Source organism: Leopardus geoffroyi, chromosome B1 (genome assembly GCF_018350155.1).
Source record: "Leopardus geoffroyi isolate Oge1 chromosome B1, O.geoffroyi_Oge1_pat1.0, whole genome shotgun sequence".
NCBI classification, from domain to species: Eukaryota; Metazoa; Chordata; class Mammalia; order Carnivora; family Felidae; genus Leopardus; species Leopardus geoffroyi.
In genome coordinates, this window is record NC_059327.1 from 55,466,448 (window position 1) to 55,490,184 (window position 23,737).

Genomic DNA, 23,737 nt, shown 5'->3' on the forward strand with positions numbered 1-23,737 from the left:
AGAAGGTCCTGTGTAAACTTGGGGAATTATATATTTAGGGCTCTAGGCCAGTGCCAGAAGTTTAAATGAGAACTGGCATTATAAATCCTAGAAAATGTCAGGGCACTTACACTTGAACTGTATTCTCGGGCAGAATAATTTTCTTTCCTCAGTTCTTAACAGTTCTATAATAATTGTTAAACTGTGTGTGTGCGTATGTGTGTGTGTTTATTTTAATCTTGCTGTAGTTGGAGGTAGTGTTTTTGAATACTTTTTCTTTCAGTGTTTACTCTGTGACTATAACTACACTAAAGCAGAACATCTAAACTAAACAAACCTCTAAACTTTTTTGAACCTTAAGTGAGATTGCAGTTGGTGTTATCTAAAATGTCCATTTTCATGCAGTTTTCTGGTTACTTCTTGGTCCTCAGCAGTGGTTAAAGTAGAATTCAAGGCTCTCACTGTAAAATATTGTAGAAGGGAACTCTAGACTTTGTTAATTGCAAACTAAATAGAAGCAAATCACACACTCCCTCTGAAGGAGGTCAATTCCCCAGGCCTTGCTGGTCCCCAGAAGGCCACTGTCAGTACGTGTACTCACTAAGGAGAGGGGGCAGCCAGTTCACATTGACCTCGCAGTGGGAGTCCAGGAACGTTAAGACTTCTCCTCTTGCCATAGATGCCCCCAAGAGTCGGGTCCGGATGAGCCCTTCCCTTTTCTTGGTGCGAACGATCCTTACTTTGGAAAATCGAGCCATATATTCTTCTAATTTATCCTTCAAGTGTTCTAGGAAGGAAGCAGAGGGTGCAAAAAAAGAACACAAAACATTAATTGCAACAGAATTACTCATGGGTGTTTATGCATTAAGCGTATGTGAATGGTGAATCCAAGCTTACATCCATTTTTCTTCTCTCTTCATCTCAAGGGGAGATGTTAATAAGATTTTATGCCTAGAGGTTTTTCTACTTTATATTTTCCATAAAGGTTCATAAACTGCAAATACTGCTCTGTTTGAACACTGTAGAAGACACTGATGCACCAGAGCTGTACCATATGATTACTGTTGGCCAGCTGCCACCATGCTTAATCATGGCCAGCATTGTCCAAGATGGGCATTGGTCCTCTGGTTCCTGCTGTGTAAAGTCAGATGAGGATTCCAGCATATGGGCTCTTTTCAACAAGAGGGCTCTTTCCAGCAAAGCCACGCCTAGTTTCTGTGTTTTGAAAATAATGAATGTAAAACCACAAGAAAAAAATTATATCCTTCAAATCAATAAGAACCAAACAGATTTTTTCCTCCCACCGGGTATAATAGCCAACTAGTTAGGAAGTTCAGCATCTGGCTTCTGATTTGAAGTGTAAAACTGATTGACTTGCTGTTAAAATTAGATGTGAGAGGGGAAGGCAGATAGATACTCCATAATCATTTTGAACTGAGCTACTGAAGGTTAGAAAACAAAAAAATTTTTAAATGTGTCTTTGCCTAATTAAAAACAAACTCTGGGAACAAAATCGAATCAGGTAGCTTATTTACAGAGAAAAAACCCCATCTCTTACTGTCTCCCATCTCTTACTGTCTGTGATAAAATGCATCAATATCTTCGATCTTTAATGCCAAATAAGTGTGTTTGGTATTTTTCTGTGGAATATGTACTCATATAATTTTTATCTTGTGCTTTTCACTCTCTCATATCTACAACATTAGGAGGGCTTCACTGGAGTTTCTAACAGGTACCGTCTAATGTTCATAGACACAGAATCTTAGTATGCAGTGTGTTCTATAGTTCTACTTTTTTTTTTTAATTTTTTTTTAACGTTTATTTATTTTTGAGACAGAGAGAGACAGAGCATGAACGGGGGAGGGGCAGAGAGAGAGGGAGACACAGAATCGAAGCAGGCTCCAGGCTCTGAGCCATCAGCCCAGAGCCCGACGCGGGGCTCGAACTCACGGACCGTGAGATCGTGACCTGAGCCGAAGTCGGACGCTTAACCGACTGAGCCACCCAGGCGCCCCTATAGTTCCACTTTCAAACTTTCTCCGCGTGTGTGCAAAGGCAATATTATTAAGTCTCCTCCTATGATCTGTAGCAATAGGAATTCATATAAGGATTTATGATTCCCTTCCCTGTGATTCAATTTAACAGATGTCAGAATTACTCATATTGGAGTTTCTCCATACCTAAGAGTTTATTCTTATTTTTTCTTCTTAATGTAGCGTTTAAAAAAAAAATCTCAATTTCCTTTTTTTCAACTGCCCCATAACTATGTTTTACAAATGGATCAAGTAAAAAAATACTGAGCTTTCTAATTTTTCTTATTCAAGAATACTGGTGGGGTCTTTCCCAAGATTGTTTTAGCACAAAATGGGTTCCCCCTCTATTTTGTTCTTCCTGTAATGAACAGACTACAGAAAGCAAAGATTACAGATTTGGAGTCAGAATGGACCTAAGTGGGAGGTCTATACTGGTGAAACATATGAACAGGTCATGTAAATTCTCTTAGTGTAAATTTCTTCACCCATAAAATACATGGAATTGGGGGATTTTTTCCTCTTAGAGTGTGCTGAAGGGTCAGGCTTTTGGTTAGACACCGGACAGTGCTCATTCAACAAACATCCCCTAAGTCAGTAATGGGAGAGCTCATAAGTCCCATGTACTTAAGAAGAGAAACAGCATTTTTAGCTGGGGAAATGCCTTTGAATGCTAAGCCTGAAAAATGAAAAATAGAGAATTTTTATTTATTGGTGAGATTTTGATAATTCATCATCTTTTATTTATTGAAAATTTATTTTTTTAAATGTTTTTATTTATTTTTACGACAGAGAGAGACAGAGCATGAGCAGGGGAGGGTCAGAGAGAGAGGGAGACACAGAATCCGAAGCAGGCTCCGGGCTCTGAGCTGTCAGCACAGAGCCCGACGCAGGGCTCGAACTCACAGACTGTGAGATCGTGACCTGAGCCAAAGTCGGATGCCCAACCAATTGAGCCACCCAGGTGCCCTTATTTATTGAAAATTTAAAGAATGAGCGGTTTTGACCAGCAATAAGTGAACACATATAACTTCATAGCAGTATCGCAGTTTCTCAACCAAAAGGCTGTCTCTAAAGTGTCTCTGTCTCTTTAAGATGGGTGTGCTATTCAAAAGCCATAGCTTCTGCCCTTCCTCTCTTTACTGACTCCTCTCCTGCTCTCCTCTGTGCAACCTGCAAAGAAAGATTCCAATGGACTATACAATATGACGCTGCCTGTGAATAAGACTGGAGCTTACTATTACTATTTTCCTGTTAGGAAAACAGAGTAGAGACCGGCCACCCAGTCATGCAATCAAAGGCAATGAGTAAGTGGAAAGTGATCAATACTAGAGCTCTGTACATGCCAGTCTTGAAAGACTTGCACTCGGTCAGGGTTTCCCCTGTAATAAACGTTTAAGAAGACGCCATATGCAAGGTACCTGGGTGGCTCAGTCAGTTAAGTGTTTGACTCTTGATCTCGGCTCAGGTTATGATCTCATGGTTCGTGAGATCGAGTCCCATGTCAGGCTCTGCACTGGGATTCTCTCTCTCTGCCCCTCTCTATCTGGCACTCTGTCTCTCTCAAAATAAATAAATGAACATTAAAAAAAGGGCGATGTCATATTCTCATTACTGTAACTTATTCAGGCACTGAAATCCTTCTGTATCTCCAATGTACAAACAAGTGTCATTCTATAAGTTTATTGGTAAATTGGTCGTTTGGACCACAGAGACGTACTCTCTCACAGAACAGTGTCACAACAGCCACTGGTGATAGAAAATAGATCGTGAACATTTGTGAAACCCACCAAAACAGTGTTTGTTTGTTTGTTTGTTTAAGCTTCACTGTTCTTTTGTCAAGTGCTGCTGCCAGTACGATCTCCCTTTTGGCAGTCTGGGGTGAAGTTATTTCTTCCCTCCCTGACCCTAATGGGAACTCTTGGGGGAGAGGAGGATTGATTCTCTGTAGCTCATAAGAGGAAATGGCTCTAGAAGACAGTCAATTCCCGGGTGGTCTAACTCCAGAACCAAAGGGTTGTTGACTATCTGGGAGTGGTTGTCCAGATTTCGGGTTTAGATTTCCAAACTTTTCAGTTTATACAAAATTCTCTGGAACTCAGGTGGAGACTATCTCTACATGTTTCCTTTCCCTCTATGCACATTATCTGATTCTGTGTGTTTTTCTTTGATCGAAGCCCATTTTAACATACTAAAAGAATTGTATGGTATAAATTCACTAAGCACAAAAGGTTTGACCCCAAATGGAGTCCCCTAATTATTCAAATCAATTCTTTTAGTTTGAACTTTTCAGTAATCATCAGGTTGCTTTGCCTTGGAATAATGATCTGGTTGACTGCCCTTGTGAAGGGTCCCTTCTCTTTTAGTTGTAATTTCTAATTACCCATAACTCACAATGAAGACAGGTATCATCAGTCTAATTAGTAAATTAGACTCTCATGCAATGGAGTTATTGGGGATGGTACAGATGGCTTTAAATTAAAAACATTTTCTATTTCTTTTGTATGAGCAATTTTTAGATTCATTTCTAAAATATTATTAAAATGATTTTCAACATGATTTTATATGATTTTAATTCAAGCACAGTATCTTTGAAGATCTCCTTTGAACCTCTTTACTTTTATTTAACGACAAGAGCATTTATGGTATTTTTATAAAACAGGCAGATTTCTTTAGCAACAATGAGGCATTTGTAGAACCTTTAACATTTTTTTGTCCATGGCTATAAGGTTACTAATTAAAATCTACTGGATGGTATCACAACGACCTGGACAAGTGAACACAAACAATATCAAATACACCAGTTTTGTCAGGGTTATTGTGTTAGTGTGGGGCAATAAGGAATGAAAAGTTGTACTCGGGTGAAATTTTGGTGACTTGTTACTGTGAATATTGAATTTAGCAGTTTTCTCAATGTATTTTCCTCTTTTTCTAGAGATTTCACATATGTTTCATAAACTTACCTGGAGAATATATCATTCACTTGGATATTTAGTGTTAGAGGTAGCAACTAAACACTAAAAAATAACCTTCAATGATTAGCACAGTCAAAAATCGAGTACATGAGTTAGACTTGTTGCTGCCTGGCCACATGCCTTTGAGTGAGTCGCTCTACCCTATTTAACCTCATTTTCCTCAGCTATAAGGTGAAGGAAATGTGCCCAGGTGATCTTAAATATTCCTTCTAGGTCTATGATTCAATGATTTCCCCTGTGAAGTTTTACTTGTAGAGTAGATCTAACCCTGTTGAGTACCCAGTTTTTGGTGTTTTTTTTTTTTTCTTCTCAAAATCTCCTTGATGGTTGATATTTTGGTGTTTCTTTGGGCTGTGTGTCATTTTTGAAAGCAAGAGTCAAATCAAAATAAAGCTAACACATATCAAAGATTTAGTCAAAAAGTGAACTCCATGGTATTTTCTTTGGTCAATACAGCATCTGTCTAATCTCCTGCAGCTCACTGTCTACAAGACTGTTACTGGTGTCAAAATAATGACTTTGAAGCACTGTAAGTTCATCAAAGATTTAAGTCTGTTCAGTAAGTTATGCTTATTATGTCAGAAAAATATGGTAACAGAGTTGAGACGGCTTTCTAGTCTACCTCTGAGGAATTGTTCCCAAGGGGACAGTCCAGTGACTATTAGCATTATAGTGTGTGGTCAGTGTGTCCCAAGCGGAAGACCCACCAAAGGCCAAGCAAACAGCTGCCCTGTCTCAGCAGCTCACTGAAGCACAGCTACTTGTCCAGCTCCTTCCATATCCTTTGAATTCCCTAATTTGCATCCCAAGGGGAGAGCAGGAGAGGCAAGAAGACACTATTTATCTGGCAATAAAGATTTCTATATTTAATTACATACCCATGGAGATGAAATGCCTTTGATGTGTATACTTTGTTGTTGGCATAATATAATAGAGCATGACTTTAAGATCATATAGAATACGGGGGGTACCTGGGTGGCTCAGTCGGTTAAACGTCTGACTTTGGCTCAGGTCATGATCTCACTATTCATGAGTTTGAGCCCCGCATCCGGCCCTGTGCTGACAGCTCAGAGCCTGGAGGCTGCTTCAGATTCTGTGTCTCCTCTCTTGGCCCCTCCCTTGCTCACACTCTGTCTCTCTCTCTCTCTCTCTCTCTCTCTCTCAAAAATAAACATAAAAAAATCAAGAAAATCATATAGAATATGGGAATATGTCCTAGTTGTTATGAGTTCTGAAATGTAATAGAATATAAATACACAATAGCATAAATATCTTCCTTTTCCTCATAACAAAATATACTGACTACAACTCTCAGTATTCTGGATAGTTTGAGGTTACATCAGAGTGACAGGGAGTATTTCACAATTAGGGAATATAAGATATTCTTCTATTGTTTTTTAATCCACTTGGCATATGTCATGCACATATTTTAACCCAAAGTAACAATGTTCAGAATAACATAGCAGGGCCTCTAGAGACTCTTTATACTGTGTTTACACGAGAGAAATACAGGCATATCTCAGAGATTTTGGAGTTTGGGTTCCAAACCACCCCACAAAAAAGCAAAATCACAGTAAAGCAAATCAAATATTTTTTTTGTTTGTTTCCCAGTGCATATAAAAATGTTATTTATACTATCCTGTAGCCTATTTAGTATGCAATAGAATTATGTCTAAAAACAATGTATATACATTAACTGAAAAATACTTTCGTGCTAAAAAGTGCTAACCCTTAGTGAGTCGTTATTTTTTTGCTGGTGTAAGGTCTTGCCTTGATGCTGATGGCTGCTGACTGATCAGAGTGGTGGTTGCTGAAGGCTGGGGTGGCTGTGGCAATTTCTTTATTGTAAGACAACAGTGAAGTTTGCTGCATCAATTGATTCTTCTTTTCACAACCCATTTCACTGTACTGTGTGATACTGTTGGATAGTATTTTATCCACAGTAGAACTTCATTCAAAATTGGAGTCAGTCCTCTCAAACCCTGTTGCTGCTTTAGCAACTAAGTTTACATAATATTCTAAATGCTTTGTTGCCATTTCAACAATCTTCCCAGCATCTTCACCAGTAGCAGATTCCATCTCAACCACTTTCTTTGCTCATCCATAGAAAAACTCCTATCTGTTCAAGTTTGATCATGAGATTGCAGTAATTCAGTCCCATCTTCAGCCTCCACGTCTAATTCTAGTTCTCTTGTTATTTTCACCACATGTGCAGTTACTTCCTCCACTTAAATCACGAACTCCTCGAAGTCATCCGTGAGAGTTGGAAACTTCTTCCAAACTCTTGCTCATGTTGATATTTTGAACTCTTCCCATGAATCACAAATGTTCTTCATGGCATGTAGAAAGGTGAATCCTTTCCAGCAAGCTTTCAGTTTACTTTGGCCAAATCCATCAGAGGAATCACTGTCTATGACAACAATAGCCTTACAAAATGTATTTGTTAAGTAATAAGGCTCGAAAATCAAAATTGCTCCTTGATCTATGGGCTGCAGAATGGATATTGTGTTAGCAGGTATGAGAAAAACATCAATCTCGTTGTCCATCTCCACTGGAGCTCTTGGGTGACCAGGCACACTGTCAACGAGCAGTCATATTTTGGAAGAAATCTTTCTTTCTGAGCAGTAGGTCTCAACAATGGGCTTAAAATATTTAGTAAACCACGTTGAAGGAAATGCACTATCATCCAGGCTTTGTTGTTCCACTTATAGAGCAAAGGCAGAACAGATTTCACGTAATTCTTGAAAGCCTTAGGATTTTCAGAATGGTCAGTGAGCACTGGCTTCAGCTTAAAGTGTCCAGTTGCATTAGCCCCTAACAACAGAGTCAGTCTGTCCTTTGAAGCTTTAAAGCCAGGCACTGACTTCTCTCTAGTTATGAAAATCTTAGATGGCATCTTCTTCCAGTAGAAGGCTATTTCATCTGCGCTAAAAATCTGTTGTTCAGTGTGGCCATCTTCATTAACGATCTGAGCGAGATCTTCTGGACAACTGGCTGCAACTTCTACATCAGCACTGGCCGCTTCACCTTGTACTCTTCTGTTAGTGGAGATGGCATCTTGCCTTAACCTCATAAGCCAACTTCTGCTAGCTTCCAACTTTACCTCTGCAGCTCCCTCACCTCTCCCAGCCTTCACAATACCGATGGGAGTTAGGGCCCTGATCTGGACTGGACTTCTATCCGGACCACTAAAACTTTCTGGGAGTCAGCAATAAGGCTGTTTCTCTTTCTTATCATTTGTGTGTTCACTGTGTATCACTTTTAATTTTCTTCAAGAACTTCTTCTTTGCATCCACAAACTGTGTGATGCAGCCTAGCTTTCAGCTCATCTCGTCTCAGCTTTTACATGCCTTCCTCGCTAAACTCAATCATCTCTAGCTTTTGAAGTGAGAGACATGTGACTCTTTCACCTGAACACTTAGAGGCCATTTTAGGGTTATTAATTGGCCTAATTTCAGTATCGTTGTGTCTCGGGGTGAGGGAGGCCCAAGGAGAGGAAGACAGATGGGGAGATGGCTGGTCAGTGCAGCAGTCAGAAGACACATGTATCTATTAAGTCCACCTTATACGGGCGGGGTTTGTGACATCCCCAAAACAATTACAATAATAACATCAAAGATCACTGATCACAGAGCATTACAATGAATATGATAATAATGAAAAAGTTAGAAATATTATGAGAATTACCAAAATGTGACACTGAGACACATCGTGAACAAATGGTGTTGGAAAAATGGCATTGATAGACTAGCTTGGTGCAGGGCTACCACAAAGCTTCAGTGTGTGAAAACTGCAGTATCTGCAAAGCACAATAAAGTGAAGCACAATAAAAGGAGGTGTGCTTGTCTATAGATTTTAAGTCTCTCATTGAACTCCAGAAAATGGTCAATTTCTTTATTTTCTGGTTGACCACACTAAACCTGTCCCTTTTGATAGCATTCAAATATAGACATTTTGCATTATCTCTAGAACACAAAAAATTCAACCAAGGAAGCAGTTTGTGAAACCATACTCAATTACCTCTATTATGATTTCAACTGAGTTTTATCTCTGAATGTCCTATTTTCTATTCTTTATAATATGCAAGGCATCTGGAGTCATTCGGGAAATAGCTGAGGACACCAAACTTAAATATATAGACAAAATGTATTCCAGCTCACACGGAAAAAGAAAAGACAGAATTAAAATGTCACCCTTTTGCAACCCCTAATGAACAAATGGATTAAGCCATCAACAGCTGTTAACATCACAAAAGGAGCTACAATCACCTATTTATGTGCCTTCTAATGAAAGAACACATCACTGCCTATAAAGTATTCTTGCCAAAAGGATTAAGTGAACTTGATCATGCCTTTAGATCTAACAACCCGTTTATAGGAAATAAAGGATTACAGAATATGTTAAATGGCACATCAGGGGAATAATCAGCAAAATTCAAACTAGGGGAAGTTCCCCAGGGCAGATGGTTTGCCTTCTTCAACAAATAAACTGAAAGGAAAAAGAAAAGAAATGCAAAGAGAATCCTAAAGATTAAGAGACATTTAAGGGGCACCTGGGTGGTTCAGTTGGTTGAGCGTCCCACTTCCGCTCAGGTCATGATCTCACGGTTCCTGAGTTCAAGCCCCACATCGGGCTCTGTGCTGCCGGCTCGGAGCCTGGAGCCTGCTTTGGATTCTGTGTCTCCCTCTCTCTCTGCCCCTTTCCTGCTCATGCTCTGTCTCTCTCTGTGTCTCAAAAATGAATAAAAGTTAAAAAAATTTTTTAAAAAAAGAGACATTTAAGAAATACAGTGTACCAACTAATCACACCAAAAGAATCTAAGATGAGTCCTGATTCTAAGATATAATTGACAAAATAAAAAGCAGCTTCTGTTGTCTGGGGACTGGTCTGATGCTCATAGCAAGGCCATCTTGTCCTCTGGTGGTAACCATCTCACAGAACATCAACACCCAGCCAGGTAACTCAGAGACCATAATGAAGTGTGACAAAAACAAGATCACTGTGAAACCAACAACATACCAAATATCCCCCTTTCTTGGCTAAAATGGGTGGCTGCTACTTTTGACCAATTATATTTTTATGAAGTTGTGGAAAGGATTTGAGATTTCTTTCCACAAGAGATTCTTTGACTCCATGCAATCTCAGGAGAAGAGATTTGGACATCATTCATCACAGGTCTTTGTGTTTGTTCAGGTTACTTTTTCAAGGATGTTTATATAGCAAAGAGATATGGAAGACAAGAGATCCTGTCTCTCCCAGAAACAAAGGGCAGGTTTATTTATAGGCTTGGAAGTAGAGACAGTGTCTCTCTCTGCATGCTTGTTGCCCATTAGAAAAGATTTGAGTTCCCTAAGTTCAACATTCCTTCGCTATAATACGTCCCACCGCTCTTGCATCTGTGCACATCAGCCTTGTCCCTGGGTGACTTGGGGACAAGGGGAACTGACGCAGGCACCCCGATCATCATGTGGCTTCCTGTGCTGTCGGTACTAAAGTTCATTATCTCTGACCGAGGAATCCAGTGTCTCCTACCTCCATAAGACAGTGGGCAGGCCAACTTGATAACTTGTAGGTAGAGTAAAATCCCGGATTCTTTGCAGTTCTCTACAGGGAGGAGGGAAGGCCAGTGATGAAGAGTTCTTAAACATTCCATGGCAGTTTTGGAGTTTTCTGATTAGGGTATGGAGAAAAATCTAGGGAAAGTAGATGGTGCTAAGTACACATGCCAGACTATCCACTTCTGTACCACTTGGGGAATATGAACAGTGACTGGATATTAAATGACATTAAGAGATTATTAATTTTTTTTTAAGTAGGCTCCATGCCCAACATGGGGCTTGAACTCATGAGCCTGAGATCTGGGGTCTAATGCTCTCTGGATTGAGCCAGCCAGGAGCCCCCAGACTCTCCACTTCTTGCCGTCCCACAGCCTAGCTCTGCTCAGCTGAGCTCCACACTCCTCCCCGCCAACTTTCCTGTTATTTTTTTCCTCCAGTTGAATCCTTGCAGTATCTGAAAATATCACTGTCTTCACACAAAAGTTTCACAGTGAAAACTAGTGCGCTATGTTTACCTGGAGAATTCTGATACTTTTCAATGAGCTGCTCTTAGAACCCTGTGTTAACACATAGACAATAGGGTTGGGATACACTTCAGGGTGGGGTTTTCTCTTGGCAAATCAGGAAAGCCTGGATACTTGGCAAATTCCTTGGGATCCCCTCTTTCTCAATCCTTCTCTCTCTCTCTTTCATGATTTGCTTAAAGAACACTTGAATTTTGTATTTTCAGAATAGCTTTAAATGTGCAACACGTTCAGACTAACACAAAAGAAATAAAATGCCACAACACCTATTCATTCCCCCACTGCGTGGCCCCTTATTGAGTAGTGAACAGGCACAGATCTAGTGCCCAGCGTCCTTCAGGGAAAGCTTCCTTCTTCTCCATGTTTAGGATTGTAAATGGGTTTAAAATCTCCTGTGAAGTGCTCTTATATCAAAGATTGTTTGTATACCTTATGAGTCAAAACCCCAAAAGTGAAAAAAAAATATAGATGCCGCCATACATAAAAGGATTAAGTACTTTTTCAGAAAAAGTACTTTTTTAGAAAAAAACTGTGTGTGTGTGAGAGAGAGAAAGAGAGACAAGAGATAGCTATCACCAGATAAAATATTTATTTTATTTGTCATCTTTTATATTTACAGTATATACTTTAGAATGATTTCACAAGGGGGTAAATAATTGATGACTTCATATAAAATATTTTGGCATTTTGGTAATAGACTAAAAACTGCCTATACAAATGTATATACAAATACCTACACAAATGTAGCATATCTGTGATACAGCTTTTACTTCAGTTCACTTACCACAAATTGAATTTGTACATTCATTACTTATGCCAGTTTTGAGAAGGTAATGTATATTTAGCTACAACAGAAATATTTGCATTCTATTTTTCCTTTTCCGCAGTATTTTCTTAAGGTCTATTTAAAAACTATTTTGTCAGATGTTGCAAATATTTCTCAATAATTCATGTTTACATTATATGATATTTTTCTAAGAATTTGATGTTTTTCAAAAGTCATGGTAAATAAAAGACTCTTTTGAATGAATAAAAGTGACAAAATCTGAATATAATTTATAGTTTGTGACTATTCTGTTTACATGAACATAGAATGAAAACTTTGTATTTTCTGTAAGTCAAGCTATACAAAATTTACTGGATTAACATATTATTTTCTTTATATGATTTCTTCGGGTGCTGTAACTTCTGCTTCAAAGAAGAAAAAAGGTATAAATAAAAACTGGTTAAAACTCAGAGGTCTTTTCTATGTAGTACTATTGCTGAGTATTTTTAACTCACTGCAAATTGATCCATTTCAATACAATGGAAACACCTCTGCTTTTTAATAATTCAGTAGTTTTACTAGGCTTTAAATACTCTATCTATTGCAAAGAACATGCCATGTAGTTTACAAGTTTGTATTTGCACCAAACTACCTGATAATTCAGTCTAAATGCTCAAATGTAAAAATCTTGCCATCAGCATTATAAACAGTTACTGGTTCCATATTATACTATTTGACCCAGAAAATATTTAAGAATTTTCCTGAAGATGGTGTTAAGCTTTAGTTTAATTGTAGAATAATTAAATACTTAATTATTTAATTAAAAAATAGTTTAATTGTAGAAAAAATCACATATGATGTAATCTTTTAAGTTAAAAAAATTTTTAAAAACCTCATATAAATCACATTTGAATAATCAATGTTAACTAACATAGGAGAGCAAATCTCTAGGTGATCTAGATGAACTTAGAGATTTTCAGGTTTTTTAAAAAAATTGCTTTAAAATACACAGAACGTAAAATTTACTATCTTAACTCTTTTCAAGTGCGCAGCTCAGTCAGTAGGGTTAAATACATCCACACTGTTGTACAGTCTCCAGACTTTTTGACCTTGCAAACTAAAACTCTATACTCATTAAATAACCACCCCTTTCCCTCTCCCAGCACTTGGAAAACCACCATTCTGCTTTCTGTTTCCATGAGTTTGACAACTCTAGATGCCTCGCACTGTGGAATCATGACAATTTGTCTTTTTATCGCTGGCTTATTTTACTCAGCATAATGTTCTCAGAGTTTACCCATGTCTTAGCCTATGTTAGAATTTCTTTGGTTTTTAGGGCTGAATATTCCGCTGTATGTATATAAACATCAACAGGACTATTAATATGGTGAAGTCACTGCTCCCAGTGAAAGCGAATGCTGTGTATGTCAGATCAGCGTGCTGCATTTTGTTTATCCCTTTATTTGTCAACAGGCATTTGAGTTGTTTACACCTTTCGGTTATTGTGCATTATGCTATTATGAACATAGGTATACAAATATCTCTTTAAGATCCTGTTTTCACTTCTTTTGGAAATACGCCCCCAAATGGAATTACTAGATCATACGGTAATTCTATTTAAAATTTTTTGAGATGCCACCATACTGGTTTCCATCACAGCCGCGCCATTTTTACAGTCCCATCAGCAGTGGATAGGGTGTCTATTCAGTTCTGAAGTCCTTATGATCCTTTTTGTCAAATGCATATTTAAACAAATCGCATTTTAGTGGAAAGTGGAGGAAAACTCTAGCACAGGTCCGAGAGCTACCTAGAAGTCTTGAGAGCTACAAAAAAATTCCCCCACAGTGACTCTTTCAAATCTACTAAGTACCAAATATTCCATAAAGAAATAAAAGTCTGTGCACTGACAATGATGAATACTTTCAATATAGAAGATAACCCACTATCAAAGGAAGAAAGCATCATAGATACCAAAGTTTCAGGACTAAAATTGTACCTGGAAAGCCTCCAGACTTGCTTCATTTCCCCCACTGCAGAATGGATTCATCAAGACTACCGTATTTGAAAACATCCTACCTTCCAGTCTAAACGCTCCTACTTATAGAATGAGCATCTGATTTGCACAGGCCTGGGGCACTTCCTCTCTGCACCTCACCTCCTCCAGCTGCAGTTTTGTGGGCTGCAGGCTGCATCCAGTGACCCGCAGGCCACCACCTTCTCTCAGTCCCCCTTTTCCATTATCTATTGTATCAGGGAACTCAATGGCGCTTTGTATTTAATTGTCTTAGTTAATGAATCCTCTCATATTTACCAAATAAATCCTCAATATCTTATCTTCTGTTTCTTCCAAGAAAACTCATATCTTATTTTTCACTCATTCCTTTAATCTCTCAGGCTGTCACAAATGCACATTTTGTCAGAGAATTTGTCTTGAGATATGAGGCAACTACTTTAAAAAACATATTTAAGAAAAAGAAACAATAAAGGAACGAGTATATTTATGCCTTTACCCTGATGGGTAAACGCTTCATTCATGCATTTCTCAATTTTCTAGCTACTTCAGCAATATCTTTATGTATTTTGCTGAACATAAGTTTATGTGATTTTAAAACTGATTGCTTTCGTATTCCAACATTGATGCTGCTATTAATTATGGGTTTATTTGTACCTACACGCACATTCGCAGCTTGGCTAAGTAGCCTTTTGTGAGCTGGTTTGATTCCTAATGACCATCTCTAAAAATTGGGACCAAGAGTAAATTTTTCCCATAAAGATAATTAATGATTTTCAGCAACTTGTTTTCCTAAGACAAAATCAGGATGAGAAATGAAAACTCTGGGCCTAAACAATACAGGGTAACGTAAGCCACATCAACAGGACTATTACTTAGGTGAAGTCACCGCTCCCAGTGAAACCGAATGCTGTGTGTATGAAATCAGCATGTTACATGGAATCCACCTCTGAATTGAAGGGATTCACAAATTGATTTAAGCAATTTTTAGAAAACTCAAAGTGATAAAAAACCAAAGTTGGGATGCCTGAGAAAGGGAGAAATTGATCTTTAGCAAGTGAACAAGAATAAAATTCAGGTAGAACAACAACAACAAAAACCGAAAACCAAAAACCAAACAAAAACAAAACAAAGACGAATAAACAAGAATGCCATATACCAGCACAGATATCACATGGAAGCAATGAAATCTCTGTCCTTTTGAAAATACTTTCAATTTTGCATTTCTTCAGCTGAAAAAAATCCTAGTATGATTCACGTATACATTCTAAAGACACCTTGTTTTTCCTCAGTTTCCTTAGAAGCATCTACTGGAGTTACTGGGTGGGAATGTTTCATGGGTAGAATTACAGGGACCTCATAAGAGCACGTGTGCGAGTGATTGAATAATGTCACCAGTAACTGCCAAAACAGCCATAAAACCTGTGGGGTTTGGCTTGACTTCACAATAAATAAAGACAAATTGGAAAAATTCCTCTAAACTATTCCTTAGTGTGAGAAAAATGTTATGTCAAAATTTCAATTTAGATGAGACCAGAACTAAATTAAATACCTGGGAATTGGTCCTGTTCCCAAGGCTACCGAAACTCCAAGTTTTTGACAATATTCTTGTACTGCAATATAGAAGGAGGCATGCCGGAAATGGGCTGTCTGCCCTTGTTGAGGAAAATTGACCTGCTTAAAGTTATGTCCTCTCAAGGAATTCTCCATTTCTTGATAATGCTATTACATAATAAAATGGAAAGGGTTCATATAAGACATTATCTTGATTTAAAGTTTAAAAAATAAAATATTGAGAGGATCAAAAAAATGTCTCATATTCTTGAATGAAAGAAACCAATAAAATAAGCAGTGAAATATGACAAAATAATATATGGAACAGTAATAATTATGTTTACATTAACTGAGTGCTTGTAATATCTATTCTAAAATATATTCATGTATTAGTTTACTAGATCCTCTGCACAGATGAGAAAAAAATATGTTTATTCACAAATGAGAAAAATGAAGGTCAGAAAAGTTTAAAAATATGCTGGTGCCTGCTGGCTCAATCAGAAGAGCATGTGACTCTTGATCTTGGGGTCATGAGTTTGAGCTCCACGTTGGGTGTTGGGTGCAGAGATTACGTAAACAGACAAACAAACAAATTAAAAAAATTTTATTTTCCTGAGGTCATATAGTAAAATTGTGTCTGGAATATTGTAAGTACTCAATAAAATATTAGTAATTATGTGTCAGGAGAGAGAAAAAAACTTGAACCCAAATGTATCCATCAGGAATCTTTTAAGTGTAAGGGAATTTGATATAGGGAATTTGATGCTTATAGTAGTATTATATAATTATTATAAAAAACCTGGAAAAAATATGAAAGTGGAAAGAAGGAGAAAAAAAGTCACTAAGAGTTTATGGCCCCAAATCAATCACTTCATAAACCAGACAGAGAAAGACCAATACTGCATGGTATCACTTATATGTGGAATCTTAAAAAAGAAAAGTCAAATTCATAGAAACAGAGAGTAGAAAAGTGATGACCAGGGCCTGGGGGTAGAGAAAATAGGGAGAGGTTCATAAAAGGGCACCCACTTGTCATTATAAGATGAATGAGGTCTAAGGATCTAATAATATAAGACATGGTGACTATGGTCAATAACACCGTCTTGTATAATTGAAATGTGCCAAGAGTGTAGAACTTAAATGTTCTCACCCTTAAGCACCCAAAAAGGTAAATAGGTGAGGTGTCCCATCTGTGAGGTGTCCCATCTTTTCTTATCTGAACAAGAACATGGTTCTTGTAGCTATCCCATCTTTCCCTACATCCTAAGTTTTTGATCTTTCTACTGAGTCATTCCATCTTCAAGCAAAAATGTTGCAATCTCCTTTTCTTAAAAGCAAACCTTCTTTGATGCACACCCTCCTCCAGCTTCTGTCGGGTTCATGAATTCCCTTTTCCAGTCAGATTTGTGACTTGCTGTCTCCACTTCATCTCCTCCCTCTGTCTCTTGAATCCTTGCCTTTCATTCATTTATTCAACATGGTCTTTGGAATCAGTACAGGATAGCATTGTGCTAGACACAGTGGTCAGTTACTGTTGGAAACTGGCAAGACTTTTGTTTCAGAGGGATTCTTCTGCAAAGACATAGCTCTTGTTTAGACTCAGAGTAAAAGGCATATGAGGTGAAAAGCATGGAGATAGGGGAGGGAAGGACAAAGGGAGCTATCACCAAGGAAATTATTTTGGAGTTCACTGACAGAGAAGAGAAAATGGGGTCTGAGGCAGACAGGTCTAATTGTGAGCACAAAGCACTTTTGTGGTTGCCTGCAGAGTTGATTCTGACTAAGATTCACACTTGGCTGATACATCCAGGAAAGCAGGAATCATGAAGAAAGATACAGGTCCTGGAAAAATTCTGAAGTGGTGAAAACCCCTTGCTTGAGTAATTGAAAGCTAAACTGGACCAAGCACTATGAAATATAATTTGGCCCTCTTCTCCAGGGAATGGAGAAAATGATCTAATAGGTCTTTTCCATCTCTGCTTTCTGTGACCTCTGGCTGTTAACATCACTTTTCCTCGTTATGTCAAAATGAATTGCCTATTTACCACTGAACTCTAGAAGGCATTTTTTTTCTCCCTAGGTAAGACAACAACCTAGCATTTGCTACATGCACTTCATTTCAACTTAATCAATGTGCCAAGGAGTCATTTTAAAATGGGTGATATTATTTCCAGGAAATTTTGCTTACTTGCTGGGTGCATGCTTTCCCTTCACTGTCAAGCCAGAGCTCCCCCAAATTCTAGAAGAAATTCCAAAGAGAATGTAAAATATATTTGCAAAATGGGAAGCAAAATGAAGTGATATGGCCTTTAAATTGCCAATAGCCTCCATAGCAAGGTTATTTATTAGTACTGGAATCTGCTCAGGCTAGTATTTGCCATGACAGTAAAAACTGGAAAACAGTGATGCAGGATGACTGCATTTATATTCTACAGTATTGCATAAATTTCTCTTTTTTAGGCAGGCAGAAGAAATAGAAATTATTTAAATTTCTTATGAAGCAGTAAATAAATGGTGTTTCTTGCAGATTATATATATATGTATGTATATATATATGTACGTATATGTATATATATTTCACACACATATACATATATGTATATATCACTTCTGTCACTAAGAATAAGTGAAAGTTGCCTCATTCATAATTTACAAAAAAAGTCATTGTTTCCTTCACAGTCTTGATTAAATGAGGCAATAAATCATATGTCTAAAACATGCCAGGCATCTGCCAAGGCAAAAGTTGGCTCAGAAAGTGACAAGCACAGAATTGTAGAGCAGTAGGAGTTTTATAGTCTGTCACTGGCATGACAAGGAATGATAAAGGGTAGCATTATGTCTCCTCTACTGATAGTCCAGCCACGTATTTTCTACTGTAATTCTTTTCTTTGGCCCTCTTTATCTTCATTTAAATGGGATGCATCTCCTTGAGCTGAAGTAAAGACATATATTTTCCTTGCTAATGAAGTGTCTCCCATGGTCCCAAGATTATTTTCACACTTGATGAAGTTCATCTCGGGGGGGAGGGGCATGGTCAGTCAGTGTGCTGCAGATGGAGATAGACACGATGTTGGTTTTCCTACTCTCTGTGGACAGACAAGCCTTGGGTTGCTGGAGAGATTTGTTTTTCCCAGTTTTCTCATAAAGATCGTTTAGGCTATAGATTCTGCCTGTCCCTCAAAATTTATGTTAGACCAAATCTCTGTTTTTGAATGTGAGGCAGCACTCCCTAGTTATTTCATTAAGTTGAGAATAAACAAATACAAATAAAAGATAATAAAATATTAATTAATTAAACTAAAAATTAACAAGTTATGGTCAATGCTAGAAAAGCAATGCCTCTCTTTGAACAACCCATCAACAAATAAAATGTAATTCAAATGTGGTGCGAGGCAGTAATACAGTGAGTGAATGGTGGGAAACATAGGACACAATACTCTGGGTTTGGTTGTTGACAAATTCAGCAAAGATATAGTAAATTTTCAGATGGGGAGACGATCAGTACCTCAAAATAGGGTTCATTTATTCAGAGTGTTTGATATAGATGGCATCAGATCCTGAAAGGGAGGATGCTGGAACTTGAATTGTGAGTAAGATTTACATGGATGAAGACGAGGAAAGGAAGGTGAAGTCTTGCAAATGAAATTATCGAAGGGCAGGGAAGGAACAGTCCTGAGATGGCCCTTTATTATAAAAACACAACGAAAAATGAAACAACTGACCAAACAACCAACCAAACAAGAATCTCTGCTTGGATAGCCCTTTATAAAAAAGATGCTAAACTATGCAATTTTGTGAATCTGGAGGAAACCAAAAACACGAAAACAAGCTGTATTTTCCATCTTGTCTTTTTCCCCTTAGTGGCTATAAATCCTAAATGTTTTCACTTTCATATTGATATTTTGAGAAGCCAAATAATACATGCACAGGCAAACTGTTTAATACAAAGGGGTATATATTGACAAATAAACCCACTTCATGCCTCAAGTACTCCATTTTCCTTTACTAGAACTAACCCCTTTGACTAATTTTTTAGTCTATATTTTTAGGATGTTTCCTAAACAGGAAATATATCCTATATTTTTAGGATGTTTTAAGCATATAGAATAATATATACATATATATATACATATGTACACATATATACACACACATATACATATAATTCTATATATTCTATTTGCCTAAAATGTCCTAGAGATACATATAAATTACATATCAATATAAACAAAATATATAAAAATTATTATGCATATACATATACATATAAATGAATTTCTACCATAATATTTTAAATGCAAAGGGGATTTCTTTTGAAAATCTGGCCCTATATTGTACTATTGGCCAGAGAAATACCCTTTATTTATTTATGCTTATTAAAAAAATGTTTTTTTTAAGTTTTATTTTATTTTTTGAGAGACAGAGAGAGACAGAGTACAAGCAGGGCAGAGGCAAAGAGAGAGGGAAACACAGAATCCAAAGCAGGTTCCAGGCTCTGAGCTGTCAGCACAGAGCCCGAAGTAGGGCTCGAACCCACGAATGAGAGATCATGAACCTAGGCTGAAATTGGACACTCAACTGACTGAGCCACCCAGGCACCCCTATTTAGGCTCATTTTGTACTTAAGACAATTTCCTTTTTCACCATACGATTGTGGTGAATTCTCATGAAATGTAACTAACAATCATCACAAAAGAATCATGAAATATCTCAAATGGTTCTGATATTGTCGAGTTATCCTGGGAGAGACACCAACATGGAAAACCCAAACCAGTCTGTGCCACCTGGGACTTGTACCATCTAGGTCTTAGGATCTTTGGATTAAAATCTCATGGATAGAAACTTGCCAAGGTTTCTAACAAAAATCAACTCCTAGCAAAATGTCAAGAGTAAATACCAGGGTAGCAGAATCCAATGTGCCTTTTAAGTTCTTTATTGAAAGTCCAGAGCTAAATCTGAATGGGGACAAAAAAGGCAAGTCACAAAGCATTAATTTCCAATACTTATGGCTATGTTATATGAAACGACATGTTCAGAAAGATGCCTACAAGTTATACTGGGCAGTTTTTTTTTTTTTTTTCCTGAAAATGAGTTCCAAATAAACTTTAGGGTCACAATTAGGTATTAACTTTTTTTGGACAAGGAACACTTACATTAGTTCAAGCAAAAGGTATGTTTCATGGGACCCTAAAGCAGGAAGGGTCACCTGGGTTTTCCTAAAATTCATCTTCATTTTATAGATTCGAAGACTAGGGATTTTGGAGGATAAACAACTGACTCAAGGTCTTAGGCTCTAGTCTATGTAAAGTCTGTATCATTTTCAGTGCACTGTGGCATCACAAATCAACCTAAGGACAAAATATTGAAAAATCCCCATATTGAAAACACTTTCATTGGCTAAACTCATTGTCTTTCTCCAATATGTAATGAGTAGTATTTCTCAAGTTCCTCCATTTTAATATAGTGTTCTACAAGGAACACAAAAGTAATTCTTTGTCTCTTCTCTGCTCCATTTACTTACCTCTACTTAAGAGGGACCATGAGGGAAGGGAAAGAAAAAAATACATAGTTACAAACAAAGAAGGAGACAAACTGTAAGAGACTTTTAAATTCAGAGAACAAACGGAGGGTGGAAGGGGGTGAGATGGGGGGGGGCATGGGGAAAATGGGTGATGGGCATTGAGGAGGGCACTTGTTGGGATGAGCACTGGGTATTTTATGTAAGTGATGAATCATGGGAATCTACTCCCGAAGCCAAGAATACACTGTACACACTGTATGTTAGCTAACTTGACAATGAATTTTATATATACATATATATTTATATGTATACATATAAAGAGCTTTCCTGGTTTACAGTTGTTGCGTGTTTCACGTTTTACAATGTAATTGTTGACTTAAAGTCTGTCACTCCCAACTAGTCTGAATACGAGAATAATGCCTGGCACATTGTAGGCATTCGGAGGATTGTTAATTGAAGTATAATTGAATCACAGTAGTCTCTTTACACACCAGAGGCAATTTTTTTTTTCTCTTGTAGTAGTTAAGATGTGGAAAGACATTATGGTTTGAAAGGAGAGTTTTAGACACAATGATTAGATTAGTATTTTTCTGGAGTGTTAATTAGGCATTAGTTTGAAAAGCAGTCTAGGGTGAGTTTGTGGTAGATATCTGATGTCAGGTTAAATAAGGAATTTATCTAATGGATAATAGGAAACCAGCAATGAGTTCTAAGGAATATGATTTTGTAGTACTATAAATAAAAAGTACTAAGAACTTAAATTAGAGTGGTAACATTTTGAAGTAAGAATCAACAAATGTAATGAATATTTGCTTAGAAAGGATTCATCTTTATTATTTTTAGTAAGGTTAATGAGGTCCAGAGAGAACAAGAAGCCTGTCTATAATTGTAGAGCTGGGATTTTAATCAATTTTCTTATCTAGGCACCTCAGTGTAAAATTGAAGAGTCTGAGATTGTCCACCTTTTGGAATAAGGTTCTCACTTCACTTGCTCTGAGAACTGAAATAGCACTGTCCAGGGAAGGGTACTCATTTCACTACTTTAAGCTCATATTCCTCTATACATTGCTGAGACCAGGCCAATCATTGTCTAGCTCTCAGGCAAGTTCCAGCACCAAAATATCTTGGTCCACATTAGGCCAATCAATTCCACTATATCTCTCATTTCATGTGTAATCCATGGTCAACATCCACAAACAATATGTATATATCCAAATTTATTGTATCTACCTTCTCTCCATCCCTCAGCTTCTTAATGCATGTATTGACCTGGTTTTTCCTACTTTTGAAACCTCTCTTCCCCAAGTCTTTCACTTGTATCCCCATAGCCCTTGCTCTTATCACGAATATATCCCTATATTCTCAAATTTGTAAGAAACATCTTTCTCCTCTCTCTCTTTCCCTTTCTCCTTCTCTCTCTCTCTTTCAGAGAACACAACTCATAACCACACTTGAAGACGTCCTCTGAGGAAACCACTCAGATCTTCCAAATTCCATATCTTAGAGCCAAGAAGGAAGCACCTTTTTGCTGCTTTTAGGTGATTATTCTTCTAGTCATGCCTTAGCCACCTCAGGCTGTTACAAGGAAAACACCATTGAGTGGATGGCTTAAACAACGGGAGTTTATTTCTCACAGTTCTGGAGGCTGGGAAGTTCAAGTTTAAGTGGGCTGGCCAATTCTGTTCCCATTGTGGCTCCCCACTTGGCTTGCAGAGAGCAACTTTCTCACTGTGTCCTCACATGGCAGAGAGAAAGTGCTGGTCTCTCTTCCTCTTCTTGTAAGGATCCTAATCACAAAATGGAAGTCCCACACTTGTAAACTAATGTAAATCTAATTAGCTCCTAAAGTCTCCACCTCCAGATGCCATCATATTAGGGCTTAGGGTTTCGACATATCAATTTTGGGAAGATACAAACACTCAGTCCATAACAGGTCATAAACCAGACCAAACTAAACAAGTCATTGGGCATTGATACTCAGCTGTATTAGGCTCTATCTCCATTACTGTTATCTATCAATTTATGGGTTTCTCTCTCTTCTCAACTAGGATATTGGGGCCAGACTGATTTCAAAATTTGCCTAGATAATTCATCTAACAACTTTGTTTCCTTGACTTCAGTAACACTTTCATTAGGCTTCAGTTACCTATTCTCAGGAAAACACCTTGTGTTGTACCCTCATGCTAAACTGCCCTGTTACACAGGAATAATAATTCTAGTGTCTGAATCTCAGACCACAGTTTCCTGTAATCTGCCTCTTTCTGTTTCTTGATCTTCTGGTTTCATCCTATTGTGTTCTTCATTTTCTTCCAACCCAAAGGTTTTCTCCCGGTACTCATTCCTTCTCTATGCAGCATAAATTCCATGGTTCAATAACTGAACATTGTTTTTTTCCTTTGACCCCACATTTCCTCTGCACACACTTGGCCAGACTTCATCTCTGGATCATATTACTGTGTACTTTGTTATTCCTAAACTAAAGCAGCAGAGTTGATGCTGAAGAAAATAAAATTTCTGTGCATATGGGCATCACCATAAACTGACATACTTCAATCTCAGCTGTGTCCTTGGAACCAAACATCAGCCCTCTCACTTGTTGGTGAGCTCCTTCTCCAGTTCCCTTTGATGAATAACCTTCTCCTGCCCCCTCGAGCTACTCTTCAGTTACTTCTCTTTTCACTATAAGTCAAAGATTTTGACTCACAATTTTCAGTGGAGGTTAAAATTAATTTCAGCTTCTCATCAGCTTGTTCATTTTTAAATCCTTAGTAAAGTGCTTGGTGTATCTTAGACACTCAATAAATATTGAATGAATAAAT

At 37.7% G+C, this 23,737-nt stretch overlaps 1 protein-coding gene and 1 long non-coding RNA gene across 4 annotated transcripts in view; one reads left to right on the forward strand and one right to left on the reverse strand.

Moving 5' to 3' along the window:
* The window catches only part of GALNTL6 (polypeptide N-acetylgalactosaminyltransferase like 6), a 1,206,818-nt gene that overhangs the window by 227,505 nt on the left and 955,576 nt on the right, over positions 1–23,737 (reverse strand). For all 3 annotated transcript variants that reach the window (XM_045463018.1, XM_045463030.1, XM_045463022.1), the window contains one exon: positions 581–766. In XM_045463018.1, coding sequence (XP_045318974.1) covers positions 581–766 — 186 coding nt within the window. The remainder of the gene's footprint in view (positions 1–580; positions 767–23,737) is intronic.
* On the forward strand, positions 12,236–14,165 carry LOC123590199. The gene is made up of 2 exons (XR_006708667.1): positions 12,236–12,275; positions 13,869–14,165. It is a non-coding gene; the product is annotated as an uncharacterized LOC123590199 (long non-coding RNA).